This window comes from Heptranchias perlo, chromosome 10, assembly GCF_035084215.1.
Source record: "Heptranchias perlo isolate sHepPer1 chromosome 10, sHepPer1.hap1, whole genome shotgun sequence".
Classification (NCBI taxonomy): domain Eukaryota; kingdom Metazoa; phylum Chordata; class Chondrichthyes; order Hexanchiformes; family Hexanchidae; genus Heptranchias; species Heptranchias perlo.
Genome location: NC_090334.1, coordinates 86,999,841 through 87,024,763, shown reverse-complemented (window position 1 = coordinate 87,024,763; position 24,923 = coordinate 86,999,841). Strand labels below are relative to the sequence as shown.

At 60.5% G+C, this 24,923-nt stretch overlaps 1 protein-coding gene across 3 annotated transcripts in view; it reads left to right on the top strand.

Annotated features, from left to right (window-relative positions):
- Window positions 1-24,923, top strand: part of tmem63c (transmembrane protein 63C) — a 413,010-nt gene that overhangs the window by 164,325 nt on the left and 223,762 nt on the right. For all 3 annotated transcript variants that reach the window (XM_067992153.1, XM_067992151.1, XM_067992152.1), the window contains exons 6-7: window positions 10,008-10,150; window positions 10,518-10,569. In XM_067992153.1, coding sequence (XP_067848254.1) covers window positions 10,008-10,150; window positions 10,518-10,569 — 195 coding nt within the window. The remainder of the gene's footprint in view (window positions 1-10,007; window positions 10,151-10,517; window positions 10,570-24,923) is intronic.

The window sequence follows — 24,923 nt, the reverse complement described above, 5'->3', positions numbered from 1 at the left end:
AGGCGGTGTACCCCAGGGTTGGAGGTGGTGTACCCCAGGGTTGGAGGTGGTGTACCCCAGGGTTGGAGGCTGTGTACCCCAGGGTTGTGAGGCTGTGTACCCCAGGGTTGGAGGCTGTGTACCCCAGGGTTGGAGGTGGTGTACCCCAGGGTTGGAGGTGGTGTACCCCAGGGTTGGAGGTGGTGTACCCCAGGGTTGGAGGCTGTGTACCCCAGGGTTGGAGGTGGTGTACCCCAGGGTTGGAGGCGGTGTACCCCAGGGTTGGAGGTGTTGTACCCCAGGGTTGGAGGTGTTGTACCCCAGGGTTGGAGGTGGTGTACCCCAGGGTTGGAGGTGGTGTACCCCAGGGTTGGAGGTGGTGTACCCCTGGGTTGGAGGTGTTGTACCCCAGGGTTGGAGGTGGTGTACCCCAGGGTTGGAGGCGGTGTACCCCAGGGTTGGAGGTGTTGTACCCCAGGGTTGGAGGTGTTGTACCCCAGGGTTGGAGGTGGTGTACCCCAGGGTTGGAGGCTGTGTACCCCAGGGTTGGAGGCTGTGTACCCCAGGGTTGGAGGCGGTGTACCCCAGGGTTGGAGGTGGTGTACCCCAGGGTTGGAGGTGTTGTACCCCAGGGTTGGAGGTGGTGTACCCCAGGGTTGGAGGCGGTGTACCCCAGGGTTGGAGGTGGTGTACCCCAGGGTTGGAGGTGGTGTACCCCAGGGTTGGAGGCTGTGTACCCCAGGGTTGGAGGTGGTGTACCCCAGGGTTGGAGGTGGTGTACCCCAGGGTTGGAGGCTGTGTACCCCAGGGTTGGAGGTGGTGTACCCCAGGGTTGGAGGTGGTGTACCCCAGGGTTGGAGGTGGTGTACCCCAGGGTTGGAGGCTGTGTACCCCAGGGTTGGAGGCTGTGTACCCCAGGGTTGGAGGTGGTGTACCCCTGGGTTGGAGGTGGTGTACCCCAGGGTTGGAGGTGTTGTACCCCAGGGTTGGAGGTGTTGTACCCCAGGGTTGGAGGTGTTGTACCCCAGGGTTAGAGGCTGTGTACCCCAGGGTTGGAGGTGGTGTACCCCAGGGTTGGAGGTGGTGTACCCCAGGGTTGGAGGTGGTGTACCCCAGGGTTGGAGGTGTTGTACCCCAGGGTTGGAGGTGGTGTACCCCAGGGTTGGAGGTGTTGTACCCCAGGGTTGGAGGTGTTGTACCCCAGGGTTGGAGGTGTTGTACCCCAGGGTTGGAGGTGGTGTACCCCTGGGTTGGAGGTGGTGTACCCCAGGGTTGGAGGCTGTGTACCCCAGGGTTGGAGGCTGTGTACCCCAGGGTTGGAGGCTGTGTACCCCAGGGTTGGAGGTGGTGTACCCCAGGGTTGGAGGTGGTGTACCCCAGGGTTGGAGGTGGTGTACCCCAGGGTTGGAGGCGGTGTACCCCAGGGTTGGAGGTGTTGTACCCCAGGGTTGGAGGCGGTGTACCCCAGGGTTGGAGGTGTTGTACCCCAGGGTTGGAGGTGGTGTACCCCAGGGTTGGAGGTGGTGTACCCCAGGGTTGTGAGGCTGTGTACCCCAGGGTTGGAGGCTGTGTACCCCAGGGTTGGAGGTGGTGTACCCCAGGGTTGGAGGTGGTGTACCCCAGGGTTGGAGGCTGTGTACCCCAGGGTTGGAGGTGGTGTACCCCAGGGTTGTGAGGCTGTGTACCCCAGGGTTGGAGGTGTTGTACCCCAGGGTTGGAGGCGGTGTACCCCAGGGTTGGAGGTGGTGTACCCCAGGGTTGGAGGTGGTGTACCCCAGGGTTGGAGGCTGTGTACCCCAGGGTTGTGAGGCTGTGTACCCCAGGGTTGGAGGCTGTGTACCCCAGGGTTGGAGGTGGTGTACCCCAGGGTTGGAGGTGGTGTACCCCAGGGTTGGAGGTGGTGTACCCCAGGGTTGGAGGCTGTGTACCCCAGGGTTGGAGGTGGTGTACCCCAGGGTTGTGAGGCTGTGTACCCCAGGGTTGGAGGTGTTGTACCCCAGGGTTGGAGGCGGTGTACCCCAGGGTTGGAGGTGGTGTACCCCAGGGTTGGAGGTGTTGTACCCCAGGGTTGGAGGTGTTGTACCCCAGGGTTGGAGGTGGTGTACCCCAGGGTTGGAGGTGGTGTACCCCAGGGTTGGAGGTGTTGTACCCCAGGGTTGGAGGTGGTGTACCCCAGGGTTGGAGGCGGTGTACCCCAGGGTTGGAGGTGTTGTACCCCAGGGTTGGAGGTGTTGTACCCCAGGGTTGGAGGTGTTGTACCCCAGGGTTGGAGGTGGTGTACCCCAGGGTTGGAGGCTGTGTACCCCAGGGTTGGAGGCTGTGTACCCCAGGGTTGGATGTGGTGTACCCCAGGGTTGGAGGTGGTGTACCCCAGGGTTGGAGGCGGTGTACCCCAGGGTTGGAGGTGTTGTACCCCAGGATTGTGAGGTTGTGTACCCCAGGGTTGGAGGTGTTGTACCCCAGGGTTGGAGGTGGTGTACCCCAGGGTTGGAGGCGGTGTACCCCAGGGTTGGAGGTGGTGTACCCCAGGGTTGGAGGTGTTGTACCCCAGGGTTGGAGGCTGTGTACCCCAGGGTTGGAGGCGGTGTACCCCAGGGTTGGAGGCGTTGTACCCCAGGGTTGGAGGCGGTGTACCCCAGGGTTGGAGGTGGTGTACCCCAGGGTTGGAGGTGGTGTACCCCAGGGTTGGAGGTGGTGTACCCCAGGGTTGGAGGTGGTGTACCCCAGGGTTGGAGGAGGTGTACCCCAGGGTTGGAGGCTGTGTACCCCAGGGTTGGAGGTGGTGTACCCCTGGGTTGGAGGTGTTGTACCCCAGGGTTGGAGGTGGTGTACCCCTGGGTTGGAGGTGTTGTACCCCAGGGTTGGAGGTGTTGTACCCCAGGGTTGGAGGTGGTGTACCCCAGGGTTGGAGGTGGTGTACCCCAGGGTTGGAGGTGGTGTACCCCAGGGTTGGAGGTGGTGTACCCCAGGGTTGGAGGAGGTGTACCCCAGGGTTGGAGGCTGTGTACCCCTGGGTTGGAGGTGTTGTACCCCAGGGTTGGAGGTGGTGTACCCCTGGGTTGGAGGTGTTGTACCCCAGGGTTGGAGGTGTTGTACCCCAGGGTTGGAGGTGGTGTACCCCTGGGTTGGAGGTGGTGTACCCCTGGGTTGGAGGCGGTGTACCCCAGGGTTGGAGGTGGTGTACCCCAGGGTTGGAGGCTGTGTACCCCAGGGTTGGAGGTGGTGTACCCCAGGGTTGGAGGCTGTGTACCCCAGGGTTGGAGGTGGTGTACCCCAGGGTTGGAGGTGGTGTACCCCAGGGTTGGAGGTGGTGTACCCCAGGGTTGGAGGCGGTGTACCCCAGGGTTGGAGGTGTTGTACCCCAGGGTTGGAGGCGGTGTACCCCAGGGTTGGAGGTGTTGTACCCCAGGGTTGGAGGTGGTGTACCCCAGGGTTGGAGGTGGTGTACCCCAGGGTTGTGAGGCTGTGTACCCCAGGGTTGGAGGCTGTGTACCCCAGGGTTGGAGGTGGTGTACCCCAGGGTTGGAGGTGGTGTACCCCAGGGTTGGAGGCTGTGTACCCCAGGGTTGGAGGTGGTGTACCCCAGGGTTGTGAGGCTGTGTACCCCAGGGTTGGAGGTGTTGTACCCCAGGGTTGGAGGCGGTGTACCCCAGGGTTGGAGGTGGTGTACCCCAGGGTTGGAGGTGGTGTACCCCAGGGTTGGAGGCTGTGTACCCCAGGGTTGTGAGGCTGTGTACCCCAGGGTTGGAGGCTGTGTACCCCAGGGTTGGAGGTGGTGTACCCCAGGGTTGGAGGTGGTGTACCCCAGGGTTGGAGGTGGTGTACCCCAGGGTTGGAGGCTGTGTACCCCAGGGTTGGAGGTGGTGTACCCCAGGGTTGTGAGGCTGTGTACCCCAGGGTTGGAGGTGTTGTACCCCAGGGTTGGAGGCGGTGTACCCCAGGGTTGGAGGTGGTGTACCCCAGGGTTGGAGGTGGTGTACCCCAGGGTTGGAGGTGTTGTACCCCAGGGTTGGAGGTGGTGTACCCCAGGGTTGGAGGTGTTGTACCCCAGGGTTGGAGGTGGTGTACCCCAGGGTTGGAGGTGGTGTACCCCAGGGTTGGAGGTGGTGTACCCCAGGGTTGGAGGTGTTGTACCCCAGGGTTGGAGGTGGTGTACCCCAGGGTTGGAGGCGGTGTACCCCAGGGTTGGAGGTGTTGTACCCCAGGGTTGGAGGTGTTGTACCCCAGGGTTGGAGGTGGTGTACCCCAGGGTTGGAGGCTGTGTACCCCAGGGTTGGAGGCTTTGTACCCCAGGGTTGGAGGCGGTGTACCCCAGGGTTGGAGGTGGTGTACCCCAGGGTTGGAGGCGGTGTACCCCAGGGTTGGAGGTGTTGTACCCCAGGATTGTGAGGTTGTGTACCCCAGGGTTGGAGGTGTTGTACCCCAGGGTTGGAGGTGGTGTACCCCAGGGTTGGAGGTGGTGTACCCCAGGGTTGGAGGTGGTGTACCCCAGGGTTGGAGGTGTTGTACCCCAGGGTTGGAGGCTGTGTACCCCAGGGTTGGAGGCGGTGTACCCCAGGGTTGGAGGTGTTGTACCCCAGGGTTGGAGGTGGTGTACCCCAGGGTTGGAGGTGGTGTACCCCAGGGTTGGAGGCTGTGTACCCCAGGGTTGGAGGTGGTGTACCCCAGGGTTGGAGGTGGTGTACCCCAGGGTTGGAGGTGGTGTACCCCAGGGTTGGAGGTGGTGTACCCCAGGGTTGGAGGCTGTGTACCCCAGGGTTGGAGGTGGTGTACCCCTGGGTTGGAGGTGTTGTACCCCAGGGTTGGAGGTGGTGTACCCCTGGGTTGGAGGTGTTGTACCCCAGGGTTGGAGGTGTTGTACCCCAGGGTTGGAGGTGGTGTACCCCTGGGTTGTAGGTGGTGTACCCCAGGGTTGGAGGCGGTGTACCCCAGGGTTGGAGGTGGTGTACCCCAGGGTTGGAGGCTGTGTACCCCAGGGTTGGAGGTGGTGTACCCCAGGGTTGGAGGCTGTGTACCCCAGGGTTGGAGGTGGTGTACCCCAGGGTTGGAGGTGGTGTACCCCAGGGTTGGAGGTGGTGTACCCCAGGGTTGGAGGCGGTGTACCCCAGGGTTGGAGGTGGTGTACCCCAGGGTTGTGAGGCTGTGTACCCCAGGGTTGGAGGCTGTGTACCCCAGGGTTGGAGGTGGTGTACCCCAGGGTTGGAGGTGGTGTACCCCAGGGTTGGAGGCTGTGTACCCCAGGGTTGGAGGTGGTGTACCCCAGGGTTGTGAGGCTGTGTACCCCAGGGTTGGAGGTGTTGTACCCCAGGGTTGGAGGTGGTGTACCCCAGGGTTGGAGGTGGTGTACCCCAGGGTTGGAGGCTGTGTACCCCAGGGTTGTGAGGCTGTGTACCCCAGGGTTGGAGGTGGTGTACCCCAGGGTTGGAGGTGGTGTACCCCAGGTTTGGAGGTGGTGTACCCCAGGGTTGGAGGCTGTGTACCCCAGGGTTGGAGGTGGTGTTCCCCAGGGTTGGAGGCGGTGTACCCCAGGGTTGGAGGTGGTGTACCCCAGGGTTGGAGGTGTTGTACCCCAGGGTTGGAGGTGTTGTACCCCAGGGTTGGAGGTGGTGTACCCCAGGGTTGGAGGTGGTGTACCCCAGGGTTGGAGGTGGTGTACCCCTGGGTTGGAGGTGTTGTACCCCAGGGTTGGAGGTGGTGTACCCCAGGGTTGGAGGCGGTGTACCCCAGGGTTGGAGGCGTTGTACCCCAGGGTTGGAGGTGTTGTACCCCAGGGTTGGAGGTGGTGTACCCCAGGGTTGGAGGTGGTGTACCCCAGGGTTGGAGGCTGTGTACCCCAGGGTTGGAGGTGGTGTACCCCAGGGTTGGAGGTGGTGTACCCCAGGGTTGGAGGCGGTGTACCCCAGGGTTGGAGGTGTTGTACCCCAGGTTTGTGAGGTTGTGTACCCCAGGGTTGGAGGTGTTGTACCCCAGGGTTGGAGGTGGTGTACCCCAGGGTTGGAGGCGGTGTACCCCAGGGTTGGAGGTGGTGTACCCCAGGGTTGGAGGTGGTGTACCCCAGGGTTGGAGGCGGTGTACCCCAGGGTTGGAGGCTGTGTACCCCAGGGTTGGAGGTGGTGTCCCCCAGGGTTGGAGGTGTTGTACCCCAGGGTTGGAGGTGGTGTACCCCAGGGTTGGAGGTGGTGTACCCCAGGGTTGGAGGTGGTGTACCCCAGGGTTGGAGGCTGTGTACCCCAGGGTTGTAGGTGGTGTACCCCAGGGTTGGAGGTGGTGTACCCCAGGGTTGGAGGTGGTGTACCCCAGGGTTGGAGGTGGTGTACCCCAGGGTTGGAGGCTGTGTACCCCAGGGTTGGAGGTGGTGTACCCCTGGGTTGGAGGTGTTGTACCCCAGGGTTGGAGGTGGTGTACCCCTGGGTTGGAGGTGTTGTACCCCAGGGTTGGAGGTGTTGTACCCCAGGGTTGGAGGTGGTGTACCCCTGGGTTGGAGGTGGTGTACCCCAGGGTTGGAGGTGGTGTACCCCAGGGTTGGAGGCTGTGTACCCCAGGGTTGGAGGTGGTGTACCCCAGGGTTGGAGGCTGTGTACCCCAGGGTTGGAGGTGGTGTACCCCAGGGTTGGAGGTGATGTACCCCAGGGTTGGAGGTGGTGTACCCCAGGGTTGGAGGCGGTGTACCCCAGGGTTGGAGGCGTTGTACCCCAGGGTTGGAGGCGGTGTACCCCAGGGTTGGAGGTGTTGTACCCCAGGGTTGGAGGTGGTGTACCCCAGGGTTGGAGGTGGTGTACCCCAGGGTTGTGAGGCTGTGTACCCCAGGGTTGGAGGCTGTGTACCCCAGGGTTGGAGGTGGTGTACCCCAGGGTTGGAGGTGGTGTACCCCAGGGTTGGAGGCTGTGTACCCCAGGGTTGGAGGTGGTGTACCCCAGGGTTGTGAGGCTGTGTACCCCAGGGTTGGAGGTGTTGTACCCCAGGGTTGGAGGCGGTGTACCCCAGGGTTGGAGGTGGTGTACCCCAGGGTTGGAGGTGGTGTACCCCAGGGTTGGAGGCTGTGTACCCCAGGGTTGTGAGGCTGTGTACCCCAGGGTTGGAGGCTGTGTACCCCAGGGTTGGAGGTGGTGTACCCCAGGGTTGGAGGTGGTGTACCCCAGGGTTGGAGGTGGTGTACCCCAGGGTTGGAGGCTGTGTACCCCAGGGTTGGAGGTGGTGTACCCCAGGGTTGGAGGCGGTGTACCCCAGGGTTGGAGGTGTTGTACCCCAGGGTTGGAGGTGTTGTACCCCAGGGTTGGAGGTGGTGTACCCCAGGGTTGGAGGTGGTGTACCCCAGGGTTGGAGGTGGTGTACCCCTGGGTTGGAGGTGTTGTACCCCAGGGTTGGAGGTGGTGTACCCCAGGGTTGGAGGCGGTGTACCCCAGGGTTGGAGGTGTTGTACCCCAGGGTTGGAGGTGTTGTACCCCAGGGTTGGAGGTGGTGTACCCCAGGGTTGGAGGCTGTGTACCCCAGGGTTGGAGGCTGTGTACCCCAGGGTTGGAGGCGGTGTACCCCAGGGTTGGAGGTGGTGTACCCCAGGGTTGGAGGTGGTGTACCCCAGGGTTGGAGGTGGTGTACCCCAGGGTTGGAGGCGGTGTACCCCAGGGTTGGAGGTGGTGTACCCCAGGGTTGGAGGTGGTGTACCCCAGGGTTGGAGGCTGTGTACCCCAGGGTTGGAGGTGGTGTACCCCAGGGTTGGAGGTGGTGTACCCCAGGGTTGGAGGCTGTGTACCCCAGGGTTGGAGGTGGTGTACCCCAGGGTTGGAGGTGGTGTACCCCAGGGTTGGAGGTGGTGTACCCCAGGGTTGGAGGCTGTGTACCCCAGGGTTGGAGGCTGTGTACCCCAGGGTTGGAGGTGGTGTACCCCTGGGTTGGAGGTGGTGTACCCCAGGGTTGGAGGTGTTGTACCCCAGGGTTGGAGGTGTTGTACCCCAGGGTTGGAGGTGTTGTACCCCAGGGTTAGAGGCTGTGTACCCCAGGGTTGGAGGTGGTGTACCCCAGGGTTGGAGGTGGTGTACCCCAGGGTTGGAGGTGTTGTACCCCAGGGTTGGAGGCTGTGTACCCCAGGGTTGGAGGTGGCATATCCACTTCTATTTTTTAATTAATTTTTTGGACGTGGGCGTCAATGGTAAGGCCGGCATTTATTGCCCGACACTAGCTGCCCTGAGAAGGTGGTGGTGGGCCTTCTCTTGAATCGCTGGCAGCAGGCTTGATACAACTGAGCGACTTGCTACGGCTTCAGAGGGCAGTTAAAAGTCAACCACGTTGGTGTCAGTGTTTGTGGCCTGATTGAAATTCTTTTAATTTCAATTGTTACTTGTAGTCATACAGTACGTGACGTCATTGTGTAATGTCTCTGCTTACTGATCTGTCACATCTTGTAGAGCTTCTCTGATCCGCTGGGGTTGGGACTGGGGCTGTTGGCTTTTATTGCAAAGGGGATTGGAGTACAAGAGTAAGGAAGTCTTGCTGCAATTGTACAGGGCTTTGGTGAGACCTCACCTGGAGTATTGTGTACAGTTTTGGTCTCCTTATCTAAGGAAGGATATACTTGTCTTAGAGGCGGCTCAACGAAGGTTCACGAGATTGATTCCTGGGATGAGAGGATTGTCCTTTGAGGAAAGTTTGAGTAGAATGGGCCTATACTCTGGAGTTTAGAAGAATGAGAGGTGATCTCATTGAAACATATAAAATTCTTAGAGGGCTTGACAGGGTTTTTTTTAATTATTCGTTCATGGGATGTGGGAGTCGCTGGCGAGGCCGGCATTTATTGCCTATCCCTAATTGCCCTTGAGAAGGTGGTGGTGAGCCGCCTTCTTGAACCGCTGCAGTCCGTGTGGTGAAGGTTCTCCCACAGTGCTGTTAGGAAGTGCTGAGCATCGGTGAGTAAGTGCCGCTTGATAGCACTGTCGACGACACCTTCCATCACTTTGCTGATGATTGAGAGTAGACTGATGGGGCGGTAATTGGCCGGATTGGATTTGTCCGGCTTTTTGTGGACAGGACATACCTGGGCAATTTTCCACATTGTCGGGTAGATGCCAGTGTTGTAGCTGTACTGGAACAGCTTGGCTAGAGGCGCGGCTAGTTCTGGAGCACAAGTCTTCAGCACTACAGCCGGGATGTTGTCGGGGCCCATAGCCTTTGCTGTATCCAGTGCACTCAGCCGTTTCTTGATATCACGTGGAGTGAATCGAATTGGCTGAAGACTGGCTTCTGTGATGGTGGGGATATCGGGAGGCGGCCGAGATGGATCATCCACTCGGCACTTCTGGCTGAAGATGGTTGCGAACGCTTCAGCCTTGTCTTTTGCACTCACGTGCTGGGCTCTGCCATCATTGAGGATGGGGAAGTTCTTTAATTGTCCACCACCATTCACGACTGGATGTGGCAGGACTGCAGAGCTTTGATCTGATCCGTTGGTTGTGGAATCGCTTAGCTCTGTCTATAGCATGTTGCTTCCGCTGTTTATCATGCATGTAGTCCTGAGTTGTAGCTTCACCAGGTTGGCACCTCATTTTTAGGTACACCTGGTGCTGCTCCTGGCATGTTCTTCTACACTCCGCATTGATGCTGAGAGGATGTTTCACCTGGCCGGAGAGTCTAGAACTAGGGGGCATAGTCTCAGGATAAGGGGTGGTCCATTTAGGACTGAGATGAGGAGGAATTTCTTCACTCAGAGGGTTGTGAACCTTTGGAATTCTCCACCCCAGAGGGCTGTGGATGCTCAGTCATTGAGTATATTCAAGACTGAGATTGATAGATTTTTGGACTCTGGGGGAATCAAGGGATATGGGAATTGGGCGGGAAAGTGGAGTTGAGGTAGAAGATCAGCCATGATCTTGTTGAATGGCGGAGCAGGCTCGAGGGGCCATATGGCCTACTCCTGCTCCTATTTCTTATATTCTTATGATTCAGACTGGAACTGGGGCTGGGATTGGGACTGGGGCTGGGACTGAGCTATGACCATGATCCCGCTGTACTCACTCAGTATCTGTGTTTGGTTTAAGGGATGATGAGATTCAATACAAGTGCGGAATCGACGCCATCATCTACCTCTCGTTTCAGCGTCACATCCTTGTGCTGCTCACCGTGGTTTGTGCTCTATCCATCGCCATTGTCCTTCCTGTCAACTTCTCCGGGGACCTGCTGGGTAAGGAGCAAGGATTTGGGATGGGGCCCTTGATAAGTGGACGCTCTGGGATACTTCTCAGGCGAGGAGGGGTGCGTTAGGGAAGCTTGTGGGTTGGGGGGAGACAAACTTCTGAGACGGCTTGCAGATGATGGGGTCTAATAGACTGTGGGATGCCAGGTGGTAAAGACTTGTTTCATAGAGCAGGAACACCATGTGAGGGCAGGGGAGGCTCCCCTCAGGCTGGAGGTTCCTGATGACACTACTGTCCCCAAAGGCTGGAAATATCTGGGGGCTTCACTGCAGTTGGAGGTGATTCTGTGCTCAGTGTGCTATGTTTTGGTGTATTTGTACCTGTCATATTGACATGTGAATATTTCCATTCCAGGTGACAGTCCACAGCACTTTGGCCGCACGACCATCGCAAACGTCCCTGCAGAGTGAGTGACCACTGGCTGGTGGTGGGGCACACTGATCTCATCAAACCTCACTGGCTGACTGACCTCACTGGCTGACCTCACTGACTGACCTCACTGACCTCACTGACCTCACTCACTGACCTCACTCACTGACCTCACTCACTGACCTCACTCACTCACTGACCTCACTGACTGACCTCACTGACCTCACTGACCTCACTCACTGACTGACCTCGCTCACTGACCTCACTGACCTCACTGACCTCGCTCACTGACCTCACTCACTCATTGACCTCACTGACCTCGCTCACTGACTGACCTCACTGACCTCACTGACCTCACTCACTGACCTCACTCACTGACCTCACTCACTCACTGACCTCACTCACTGACCTCACTCACTCACTGACCTCACTCACTGACCTCACTCACTCACTGACCTCACTCACTGACCTCACTCACTCACTGACCTCACTCACTGACTGACCTCACTCACTGACCTCACTGACCTCACTCACTCACTGACCTCACTCACTGACTGACCTCACTGACCTCTCTCACTGACCTCACTGACCTCACTCACTGACTGACCTCACTGACCTCACTCACTGACTGACCTCACTGACCTCACTGACCTCACTCATTGACCTCACTGACCTCACTCACTGACTGACCTCACTGACCTCACTGACCTCGCTCACTGACCTCACTCACTCACTGACCTCACTCACTGACCTCACTCACTCACTGACCTCACTCACTCACTGACCACACTGACCTCACTCACTGACCTCATTCACTGACCTCACTCACTCACTGACCTCACTCACTCACTGACCACACTGACCTCACTCACTGACCTCACTCACTGACCTCACTCACTGACCTCACTCGCTGACCTTATTCACTGACCTCACTCACTCACTGACCTCACTGACCTCACTCACTGACCTCACTGACCTCACTGACCTCACTCACTGACCTCACTCACTGACCTCACTCACTGACCTCACTCACTGACCTCACTGACCTCGCTCACTGACCTCACTGACCTCACTCACTGACCTCACTCACTGACCTCACTCACTGACCTCACCCACTGACCTTTCTCACTGACCTCACTCATTGACCTCACCTATTGACCTCACTGACTGACATCACTGACTCACTCGCTGACCATCTGCCCGCTGATTACTCCACTCCCCGCCCTCAGATTACTCTGCTCGCGGCCCTCTGATTACTCAGCACCCCGCCCTCTGATTACTCCGCTCCCCGCCCTCTGATTACTCCGCTCCCCGCCCTCTGATTACTCCGCTCCCCGCCCTCTGATTACTCCGCTCCCCGCCCTCTGATTACTCCACTCCCCGCCCTCTGATTACTCCGCTCCCCACCCATTGATTACTCCGCTCCCCGCCCTCTGATTACTCCGCTCCCCACCCATTGATTACTCCGCTCCCCGCCCTCTGATTACTCCGCTCCCCACCCATTGATTACTCCACTCCCCGCCCTCAGATTACTCTGCTCGCGGCCCTCTGATTACTCAGCACCCCGCCCTCTGATTACTCCGCTCCCCACCCATTGATTACTCCGCTCCCCGCCCTCTGATTACTCCGCTCCCCGCCCTCTGATTACTCCGCTCCCCGCCCTCTGATTACTCCGCTCCCCACCCATTGATTACTCCGCTCCCCGCCCTCTGATTACTCTCCCGCTCCCCACCCATTGATTACTCCGCTCCCCGCCCTCTGATTACTCCGCTCCCCGCATTTTGATTACTCCACTCCCCGCCCTCTGATTACTCCACTCCCCGCCCTCTGATTATTCGGCTCTCCGCCCTCTGATTACTCCGCTCTCTGCCCTCTGATTACTCCGCTCCCTGCCCTCTGATTACTCCACTCCCCGCACGCTGGTTAATCTGCTCCCCACACTCTCGTTACTCTGCTACCCACACTCTCGCTACTCTGCTCCCCGCACTCTCGTTACTCTGCTCCCGCCCTCACCTTACTCTTCTCCCCGCGTTCTGATTACTCCACTCCCCACGCTCTGATTACTCTGCTCCCTGCCCTCTCGTTACTCTGCTCCCCGCCCTCTGATTACTCTGCTCCCCGCACTCTGGTTACTCTGCTCCCTGCTCTCTCGTTACTCTGCTCCCCACACTCTCGTTACTCTGCTCCCTGCCCTCTCGTTACTCTGTTCCCTGCCCTCTCGTTACTCTGCTCCCTGCCCTCTAATTATTCCTCTCCCCGTCCTCTGAATACCCTGCTCCCCGCCCTCTGAATACCCCGCTCCCCGCCCTCTGATTACTCCGCTCCCCGCCCTCTGATTATTCCTCTCCCCGTCCTCTGAATACCCTGCTCCCCGCGCTCTGATTACTCCGCTCCTCACGCTCTGATTACCCCGCTCCCCGCGCTCTGATTACTCCGCTCCTCACGCTCTGATTACTCCGCTCCCCGCGCTCTGTTTACTCCGCTCCCCGCGCTCTGATTACTCCGCTCCCCGCGCTCTGATTACTCCGCTCCCCGTGCTCTGATTACTCCGCTCCCCGCGCTCTGATTACTCCGCTCCTCACGCTCTGATTACCCCGCTCCCCGCGCTCTGATTACCCCGCTCCCCGCGCTCTGATTACTCCGCTCCCCGTGCTCTGATTACTCCGCTCCCCGCGCTCTGATTACTCCGCTCCTCACGCTCTGATTACCCCGCTCCCCGCCCTCTGATTACTCCGCTCCCCGCCCTCTGATTACTCCGCTCCCCGCCCTCTGATTACTCCGCTCCCCGCCCTCTGATTACTCCGCTCCCCGCCCTCTGATTACTCCACTCCCCGCCCTCTGATTACTCCGCTCCCCACCCATTGATTACTCCGCTCCCCGCCCTCTGATTACTCCGCTCCCCACCCATTGATTACTCCGCTCCCCGCCCTCTGATTACTCCGCTCCCCACCCATTGATTACTCCACTCCCCGCCCTCAGATTACTCTGCTCGCGGCCCTCTGATTACTCAGCACCCCGCCCTCTGATTACTCCGCTCCCCACCCATTGATTACTCCGCTCCCCGCCCTCTGATTACTCCGCTCCCCGCCCTCTGATTACTCCGCTCCCCGCCCTCTGATTACTCCGCTCCCCACCCATTGATTACTCCGCTCCCCGCCCTCTGATTACTCTCCCGCTCCCCACCCATTGATTACTCCGCTCCCCGCCCTCTGATTACTCCGCTCCCCGCATTTTGATTACTCCACTCCCCGCCCTCTGATTACTCCACTCCCCGCCCTCTGATTATTCGGCTCTCCGCCCTCTGATTACTCCGCTCTCTGCCCTCTGATTACTCCGCTCCCTGCCCTCTGATTACTCCACTCCCCGCACGCTGGTTAATCTGCTCCCCACACTCTCGTTACTCTGCTACCCACACTCTCGCTACTCTGCTCCCCGCACTCTCGTTACTCTGCTCCCGCCCTCACCTTACTCTTCTCCCCGCGTTCTGATTACTCCACTCCCCACGCTCTGATTACTCTGCTCCCTGCCCTCTCGTTACTCTGCTCCCCGCCCTCTGATTACTCTGCTCCCCGCACTCTGGTTACTCTGCTCCCTGCTCTCTCGTTACTCTGCTCCCCACACTCTCGTTACTCTGCTCCCTGCCCTCTCGTTACTCTGTTCCCTGCCCTCTCGTTACTCTGCTCCCTGCCCTCTAATTATTCCTCTCCCCGTCCTCTGAATACCCTGCTCCCCGCCCTCTGAATACCCCGCTCCCCGCCCTCTGATTACTCCGCTCCCCGCCCTCTGATTATTCCTCTCCCCGTCCTCTGAATACCCTGCTCCCCGCGCTCTGATTACTCCGCTCCTCACGCTCTGATTACCCCGCTCCCCGCGCTCTGATTACTCCGCTCCTCACGCTCTGATTACTCCGCTCCCCGCGCTCTGTTTACTCCGCTCCCCGCGCTCTGATTACTCCGCTCCCCGCGCTCTGATTACTCCGCTCCCCGTGCTCTGATTACTCCGCTCCCCGCGCTCTGATTACTCCGCTCCTCACGCTCTGATTACCCCGCTCCCCGCGCTCTGATTACCCCGCTCCCCGCGCTCTGATTACTCCGATCCTCACGCTCTGATTACCCCGCTCCCCACGCTCTGATTACCCCGCTCCTCACGCTCTGATTACCCCGCTCCCCACGCTCTGATTACCCCGCTCCCCACGCTCTGATTACTCCGCTCCCCGCGCTCTGATTACTCCGCTCCCCGCGCTCTGATTACTCCGCTCCTCACGCTCTGATTACCCCGCTCCCCGCGCTCTGATTACCCCGTTCCTCACGCTCTGATTACCCCGCTCCCCACGCTCTGATTACCCCGCTCCCCACGCTCTGATTACCCCGCTCCCCACGCTCTGATTACTCCGCTCCCCGCGCTCTGATTACTCCGCTCCCCGCGCTCTGATTACTCCGCTCCCCGCGCTCTGATTACCCCGCTCCCCGCGCTCTGATTACTCCGCTCCCCGCGCTCTGATTACCCCGCTCCCCGCGCTCTGATTACTCCGCTCCCCGCGCTCTGATTACTCCGCTCCTCGCGCTCTGATTACTCCGCTCCTCACGCTCTGATTACCCCGCTCCCCGCCCTCTGATTACCCCGCTCCCCGCCCTCTGATTACTCCGCTCCCCGCGCTCTGATTACTCCGCTCCCCGCGCTCTGATTACTCCGCTCCTCACGTTCTGATTACTCCGCTCCTCACGCTCTGATTACTCCGCTCCCCGCGCTCTGATTACCCCGCTCCCCGCGCTCTGATTACTCTGCTCCTCACGCTCTGATTACTCCGCTCCTCACGCTCTGATTACTCCGCTCCTCACGCTCTGATTACCCCGCTCCTCACGCTCTGATTACCCCGCTCCTCACGCTCTGATTACTCCGTTCCTCACGCTCTGATTACCCCGCTCCACGCGCTCTGATTACTCCGCTCCCCGCGCTCTGATTACTCCGCTCCCCGCCCTCTGATTACTCCGCTCCCCGCGCTCTGATTACTCCGCTCCTCACGCTCTGATTACTCCGCTCCGCACGCTCTGATTACTCCGCTCCCCGCGCTCTGATTACCCCGCTCCTCCCGCTCTGATTACTCCGCTCCCCGTGCTCCGATTACTCCGCTCCTCACGCTCTGATTACTCCGTTCCTCACGCTCTGATTACCCCGCTCCCCGCGCTCTGATTACTCCGCTCCCCGCGCTCTGATTACCCCGCTCCTCACGCTCTGATTACCCCGCTCCTCACGCTCTGATTACTCCGCTCCCCGCGCTCTGATTACTCCGCTCCTCACGCTCTGATTACCCCGCTCCCCACGCTCTGATTACCCGGCTCCCCGCGCTCTGATTACTCCGCTCCCCGCCCTCTGATTACCCCGCTCCCCGTGCTCTGATTACTCCGCTCCTCACGCTCTGATTACTCCGCTCCTCACTCTCTGATTACTCCGCTCCTCACGCTCTGATTACTCCGCTCCCCGCGCTCTGATTACTCCGCTCCTCACGCTCTGATTACTCCGCTCCTCACGCTCTGATTACTCCGCTCCTCACGCTCTGATGACCCCGCTCCCCGCGCTCTGATTACTCCACTCCTCACGCTCTGATTACTCTGCTCCCCACGCTCTGATTACTCCACTCCTCACGCTCTGATTACCCCGCTCCCCGCGCTCTGATTACTCCGCTCCTCACGCTCTGATTACTCCGCTCCTCACGCTCTGATTACTCCGCTCCCCGCGCTCTGATTACCCCGCTCCCCACGCTATGATTACTCCGCTCCCCGCGCTCTGATTACTCCGCTCCTCGCGCTCTGATTACTCCGCTCCTCACGCTCTGATTACTCCGCTCCCTGCGCTCTGATTACTCCGCTCCTCGCGCTCTGATTACTCCGCTCCTCACGCTCTGATTACTCCGCTCCCCGCGCTCTGATTACTCCGCTCCTCACGCTCTGATTACCCCGCTCCCCACGCTCTGATTACTCCGCTCCTCACGCTCTGATTACTCCGCTCCTCACGCTCTGATTACTCCGCTCCCCGCGCTCTGATTACTCCGCTCCCCGCGCTGTGATTACTCCGCTCCCCGCGCTCTGATTACTCCGCTCCCCGTGCTCTGATTACTCCGCTCCCCGCGCTCTGATTACTCCGCTCCTCACGCTCTGATTACCCCGCTCCCCGCGCTCTGATTACCCCGCTCCCCGCGCTCTGATTACTCCGCTCCTCACGCTCTGATTACCCCGCTCCCCACGCTCTGATTACCCCGCTCCCCACGCTCTGATTACTCCGCTCCCCGCGCTCTGATTACTCCGCTCCCCGCGCTCTGATTACTCCGCTCCTCACGCTCTGATTACCCCGCTCCCCGCGCTCTGATTACCCCGTTCCTCACGCTCTGATTACCCCGCTCCCCACGCTCTGATTACCCCGCTCCCCACGCTCTGATTACTCCGCTCCCCGCGCTCTGATTACTCCGCTCCCCGCGCTCTGATTACCCCGCTCCCCGCGCTCTGATTACTCCGCTCCCCACGCTCTGATTACCCCGCTCCCCGCCCTCTGATTACCCCGCTCCCCGCCCTCTGATTACTCCGCTCCCCGCGCTCTGATTACTCCGCTCCCCGCGCTCTGATTACTCCGCTCCTCACGTTCTGATTACTCCGCTCCTCGCGCTCTGATTACTCCGCTCCCCGCGCTCTGATTACCCCGCTCCCCACGCTCTGATTACTCCGCTCCTCACGCTCTGATTACCCCGCTCCCCGCCCTCTGATTACTCCGCTCCCCGCGCTCTGATTACTCCGCTCCTCACGCTCTGATTACCCCGCTCCCCGCGCTCTGATTACCCCGTTCCTCACGCTCTGATTACCCCGCTCCCCACGCTCTGATTACCCCGCTCCCCACGCTCTGATTACTCCGCTCCCCGCGCTCTGATTACTCCGCTCCCCGCGCTCTGATTACCCCGCTCCCCGCGCTCTGATTACTCCGCTCCCCACGCTCTGATTACCCCGCTCCCCGCCCTCTGATTACCCCGCTCCCCGCCCTCTGATTAGTCCGCTCCCCGCGCTCTGATTACTCCGCTCCCCGCGCTCTGATTACTCCGCTCCTCACGTTCTGATTACTCCGCTCCTCGCGCTCTGATTACTCCGCTCCCCGCGCTCTGATTACCCCGCTCCCCACGCTCTGATTACTCCGCTCCTCACGCTCTGATTACTCCGCTCCTCACGCTCTGATTACTCCGCTCCTCACGCTCTGATTACCCCGCTCCTCACGCTCTGATTACCCCGCTCCTCACGCTCTGATTACTCCGTTCCTCACGCTCTGATTACTCCGCTCCTCACGCTCTGATTACTCCGCTCCTCACGCTCTGATTACTCCGCTCCTCACGCTCTGATTACTCCGCTCCCCGCCCTCTGATTACTCCGCTCCCCGCGCTCTGATTACTCCGCTCCTCGCGCTCTGATTACTCCGCTCCGCACGCTCTGATTACTCCGCTCCCCGCGCTCTGATTACCCCGCTCCTCCCGCTCTGATTACTCCGCTCCCCGTGCTCCGATTACTCCGCTCCTCACGCTCTGATTACTCCGCTCCTCACGCTCTGATTACTCCGCTCCCCGCGCTCTGATTACCCCGCTCCTCACGCTCTGATTACCCCGCTCCTCACGCTCTGATTACTCCGCTCCCCGCGCTCTGATTACTCCGCTCCTCACGCTCTGATTACCCCGCTCCCCACGCTCTGATTACCCCGCTCCCCGCGCTCTGATTACCCCGCTCCCCGCGCTCTGATTACTCCGCTCCCCGCCCTCTGATTACCCCGCTCCCCGTGCTCTGATTACTCCGCTCCTCACGCTCTGATTACTCCGCTCCTCACTCTCTGATTACTCCGCTCCTCACGCTCTGATTACTCCGCTCCCCGCGCTCTGATTACTCCGCTCCTCACGCTCTGATTACTCCGCTCCTCACGCTCTGATTACTCCGCTCCTCACGCTCTGATGACCCCGCTCCCCGCGCTCTGATTACTCCACTCCTCACGCTCTGATTACTCTGCTCCCCACGCTCTGATTACTCCGCTCCTCACGCTCTGATTACCCCGCTCCCCGCGCTCTGATTACTCCGCTCCTCACGCTCTGATTACTCCGCTCCTCACGCTCTGATTACTCCGCTCCCCGCGCTCTGATTACCCCGCTCCCCACGCTATGATTACTCCGCTCCCCGCGCTCTGATTACTCCGCTCCTCGCGCTCTGATTACTCCGCTCCTCACGCTCTGATTACTCCGCTCCCCGCGCTCTGATTACTCCGCTCCTCGCGCTCTGATTACTCCGCTCCTCACGCTCTGATTACTCCGCTCCCCGCGCTCTGATTACTCCGCTCCTCACGCTCTGATTACCCCGCTCCCCACGCTCTGATTACCCCGCTCCTCACGCTCTGATTACTCCGCTCCCCGCGCTCTGATTACCCCGCTCCTCACGCTCTGATTACTCCGCTCCCCGCGCTCTGATTACCCCGCTCCCCGCGCTCTGATTACTCCGCTCCCCACGCTCTGATTACTCCGCTCCCCGCGCTCTGATTACCCCGCTCCTCACGCTCTGATTACTCCGCTCCCCGCGCTCTGATTACCCCGCTCCCCGCGCTCTGATTACTCCGCTCCTCACGCTCTGATTACTCCGCTCCCCGCGCTCTGATTACCCCGCTCCTCACGCTCTGATTACTCCGCTCCTCACGCTCTGATTACTCCGCTCCCCGCGCTCTGATTACCCCGCTCCCCACGCTCTGATTACTCCGCTCCCCGCGCTCTGATTACTCCGCTCCTCACGCTCTGATTACCCCGCTCCCCGCGCTCTGATTACCCCGCTCCCCACGCTCTGATTACTCCGCTCCCCGCGCTCTGATTACCCCGCTCCCCGCGCTCTGATTACCCCGCTCCCCACGCTCTGATTACTCCGCTCCCCGCGCTCTGATTACCCCGCTCCTCACGCTCTGATTACTCCGCTCCCCGCGCTCTGATTACCCCGCTCCCCGCGCTCTGATTACTCCGCTCCTCACGCTCTGATTACTCCGCTCCCCGCGCTCTGATTACCCCGCTCCCCGCGCTCTGATTACCCCGCTCCCCACGCTCTGATTACTCCGCTCCCCGCGCTCTGATTACCCCGCTCCCCGCGCTCTGATTACCCCGCTCCTCACGCTCTGATTACTCCGCTCCTCACGCTCTGATTACTCCGCTCCCCGCGCTCTGATTACTCCGCTCCTCACGCTCTGATTACCCCGCTCCTCACGCTCTGATTACTCCGCTCCTCACGCTCTGATTACCCCGCTCCCCACGCTCTGATTACTCCGCTCCCCACGCTCTGATTACTCCGCTCCCCGCGCTCTGATTACTCCGCTCCCCGCGCTCTGATTACTCCGCTCCCCGCGCTCTGATTACCCCGCTCCCCACGCTCTGATTACTCCGCTCCCCGCGCTCTGATTACTCCGCTCCCCGCGCTCTGATTACTCCGCTCCCCGCGCTCTGATTACTCCGCTCCTCACGCTCTGATTACTCCGCTCCTCACGCTCTGATTACTCCGCTCCCCGCGCTCTGATTACCCCGCTCCTCCCGCTCTGATTACTCCGCTCCCCGTGCTCCAATTACTCCGCTCCTCACGCTCTGATTACTCCGTTCCTCACGCTCTGATTACCCCGCTCCCCGCGCTCTGATTACTCCGCTCCCCGCGCTCTGATTACCCCGCTCCTCACGCTCTGATTACCCCGCTCCTCACGCTCTGATTACTCCGCTCCCCGCGCTCTGATTACTCCGCTCCTCACGCTCTGATTACCCCGCTCCCCGCGCTCTGATTACTCCGCTCCTCACGCTCTGATTACTCCGCTCCTCACTCTCTGATTACTCCGCTCCTCACGCTCTGATTACTCCGCTCCCCGCGCTCTGATTACTCCGCTCCTCACGCTCTGATTACTCCGCTCCTCACGCTCTGATTACTCCGCTCCTCACGCTCTGATTACCCCGCTCCCCGCGCTCTGATTACTCCACTCCTCACGCTCTGATTACTCTGCTCCCCACGCTCTGATTACTCCGCTCCTCACGCTCTGATTACCCCGCTCCCCGCGCTCTGATTACTCCGCTCCTCACGCTCTGATTACTCCGCTCGTCACGCTCTGATTACTCCGCTCCCCGCGCTCTGATTACCCCGCTCCCCACGCTATGATTACTCCGCTCCTCGCGCTCTGATTACTCCGCTCCTCACGCTCTGATTACTCCGCTCCCCGCGCTCTGATTACTCCGCTCCTCGCGCTCTGATTACTCCGCTCCTCACGCTCTGATTACTCCGCTCCCCGCGCTCTGATTACTCCGCTCCTCGCGCTCTGATTACCCCGCTCCCCACGCTCTGATTACCCCGCTCCTCACGCTCTGATTACTCCGCTCCCCGCGCTCTGATTACCCCGCTCCTCACGCTCTGATTACTCCGCTCCCCGCGCTCTGATTACCCCGCTCCCCGCGCTCTGATTACTCCGCTCCTCACGCTCTGATTACCCCGCTCCTCGCGCTCTGATTACCCCGCTCCCCACGCTCTGATTACTCTGCTCCCCGCGCTCTGATTACCCCGCTCCTCACGCTCTGATTACTCCGCTCCCCGCGCTCTGATTACCCCGCTCCCCGCGCTCTGATTACTCCGCTCCTTACGCTCTGATTACTCCGCTCCCCGCGCTCTGATTACCCCGCTCCCCACGCTCTGATTACCCCGCTCCCCACGCTCTGATTACTCCGCTCCTCACGCTCTGATTACCCCGCTCCCCGCGCTCTGATTACCCCGCTCCCCACGCTCTGATTACTCCGCTCCCCGCGCTCTGATTACCCCGCTCCCCGCGCTCTGAGTACTCCGCTCCTCACGCTCTGATTACTCCGCTCCTCACGCTCTGATTACTCCGCTCCTCACGCTCTGATTACTCCGCTCCCCGCGCTGTGATTACTCCGCTCCCCGCCCTCTGATTACTCCGCTCCCCGCTCTCTGATTACTCTGCTCCTCACGCTCTGATTACTCCGCTCCTCACGCTCTGATTACTCCGCTCCCCGCGCTCTGATTACCCCGCTCCTCACGCTCTGATTACCCCGCTCCTCACGCTCTGATTACTCCGCTCCTCACGCTCTGATTACTCCGCTCCTCACGCTCTGATTACCCCGCTCCCCGCGCTCTGATTACTCCGCTCCCCGCCCTCTGATTACCCCGCTCCCCGCGCTCTGATTACTCCGCTCCCCGCCCTCTGATTACTCCGCTCCCCGCGCTCTGATTACTCCGCTCCCCGCGCTCTGATTACTCCGCTCCCCGCGCTCTGATTACTTCGCTCCTCACGCTCTGATTACTCCGCTCCTCACGCTCTGATTACTCCGCTCCCCGCGCTCTGATTACCCCGCTCCCCACGCTCTGATTACTCCGCTCCTCATGCTCTGATTACTCCGCTCCTCACGCTCTGATTACTCCGCTCCTCACGCTCTGATTACCCCGCTCCTCACGCTCTGATTACCCCGCTCCCCGCGCTCTGATTACTCCGTTCCTGACGCTCTGATTACCCCGCTCCCCGCGCTCTGATTACTCCGCTCCCCGCGCTCTGATTACTCCGCTCCCCGCGCTCTGATTACTCCGCTCCCCGCCCTCTGATTACTCCGCTCCCCGCGCTCTGATTACTCTGCTCCTCACGCTCTGATTACTCCGCTCCCCGCGCTCTGATTACCCCGCTCCTCCCGCTCTGATTACCCCGCTCCTCACGCTCTGATTACTCCGCTCCCCGCGCTCTGATTACTCCGCTCCTCACGCTCTGATTACCCCGCTCCCCGCGCTCTGATTACCCCGCTCCCCGCGCTCTGATTACTCCGCTCCCCGCCCTCTGATTACCCCGCTCCCCGTGCTCTGATTACTCCGCTCCTCACGCTCTGATTACTCCGCTCCTCACGCTCTGATTACTCCGCTCCTCACGCTCTGATTACTCCGCTCCTCACGCTCTGATTACTCCGCTCCTCACGCTCTGATTACTCCGCTCCTCACGCTCTGATTACTCCGCTCCCCGCGCTCTGATTACTCCGCTCCTCACGCTCTGATTACCCCGCTCCCCACGCTCTGATTACTCCGCTCCTCACGCTCTGATTACTCCGCTCCCTGCGCTCTGATTACTCCGCTCCTCACGCTCTGATTACTCCGCTCCTCACACTCTGATTACCCCGCTCCCCGCGCTCTGATTACTCCGCTCCCCGCGCTCTGATTACCCCGCTCCTCACGCTCTGATTACCCCGCTCCTCGCGCTCTGATTACCCCGCTCCTCACGCTCTGATTACTCCGCTCCCCGCGCTCAGATTACTCCGTTCCTCACGCTCTGATTACCCCGCTCCCCACGCTCTGATTACTCCGCTCCTCGCCCTCTGATTACTCCGCTCCCCGCGCTCTGATTACCCCGCTCCTCACGCTCTGATTACTCCGCTCCCCGCGCTCTGATTACTCCGCTCCCCGCGCTCTGATTACTCCACTCCTCACGCTCTGATTACTCCGCTCCCCGCGCTCTGATTACACCGCTCCTCACGCTCTGATTACTCCGCTCCTCACGCTCTGATTACTCCGCTCCTCACGCTCTGATTACTCCGCTCCTCACGCTCTGATTACTCCGCTCCTCACGCTCTGATTACTCCGCTCCCCGCGCTCTGATTACTCCACTCCTCACGCTCTGATTACTCTGCTCCCCACGCTCTGATTACTCCGCTCCTCACGCTCTGATTACCCCGCTCCCCGCGCTCTGATTACTCCGCTCCTCACGCTCTGATTACTCCGCTCCTCACGCTCTGATTACTCCGCTCCTCACGCTCTGATTACTCCGCTCCCCGCGCTCTGATTACCCCGCTCCCCACGCTCTGATTACTCCTCTCCCCGCGCTCTGATTACTCCGCTCCTCGCGCTCTGATTACTCCGCTCCTCACGCTCTGATTACTCCGCTCCTCGCGCTCTGATTACTCCGATCCTCACGCTCTGATTACTCCGCTCCCCGCGCTCTGATTACTCCGCTCCTCACGCTCTGATTACCCCGCTCCCCACGCTCTGATTACCCCGCTCCTCACGCTCTGATTACTCCGCTCCCCGCGCTCTGATTACCCCGCTCCTCACGCTCTGATTACTCCTCTCCCCGCGCTCTGATTACTCCGCTCCTCACGCTCTGATTACTCCACTCCTCACGCTCTGATTACCCCGCTCCTCACGCTCTGATTACTCCGCTCCCCGCGCTCTGATTACCCCGCTCCCCGCGCTCTGATTACTCCGCTCCTCACGCTCTGATTACCCCGCTCCCCACGCTCTGATTACTCCGCTCCCCGCGCTCTGATTACTCCGCTCCCCGCGCTCTGATTACTCCGCTCCTCACGCTCTGATTACCCCGCTCCCCGCGCTCTGATTACTCCGCTCCTCACGCTCTGATTACTCCGCTCCTCACGCTCTGATTACTCCGCTCCTCACGCTCTGATTACCCCGCTCCCCGCGCTCTGATTACTCCGCTCCCCGCGCTCTGATTACTCCGCTCCTCACGCTCTGATTACTCCGATCCTCACGCTCTGATTACTCCGCTCCCCGCGCTCTGATTACTCCGCTCCTCACGCTCTGATTACCCCGCTCCCCACGCTCTGATTACCCCGCTCCTCACGCTCTGATTACTCCGCTCCCCGCGCTCTGATTACCCCGCTCCTCACGCTCTGATTACTCCGCTCCCCGCGCTCTGATTATCCCGCTCCCCGCGCTCTGATTACTCCGCTCCTCACGCTCTGATTACTCCGCTCCTCACGCTCTGATTACCCCGCTCCCCACGCTCTGATTACCCCGCTCCCCACGCTCTGATTACTCCGCTCCCCGCGCTCTGATTACCCCGCTCCCCGCGCTCTGATTACCCCGCTCCCCACGCTCTGATTACTCCGCTCCCCGCGCTCTGATTACCCCGCTCCTCACGCTCTGATTACTCCGCTCCCCGCGCTCTGATTACCCCGCTCCCCGCGCTCTGATTACTCCGCTCCTCAAGCTCTGATTACTCCACTCCTCACGCTCTGATTACCCCGCTCCTCACGCTCTGATTACTCCGCTCCCCGCGCTCTGATTACCCCGCTCCCCGCGCTCTGATTACTCCGCTCCCCGCGCTCTGATTACTCCGCTCCTCACGCTCTGATTACTCCGCTCCCCGCGCTCTGATTACTCCGCTCCTCACGCTCTGATTACTCCGCTCCTCACGCTCTGATTACTCCGCTCCTCACGCTCTGATTACTCCGCTCCTCACGCTCTGATTACCCCGCTCCCCGCGCTCTGATTACTCCGCTCCCCGCGCTCTGATTACTCCGCTCCTCACGTTCTGATTACTCCGCTCCCCGCGCTCTGATTACTCCGCTCCTCACGCTCTGAT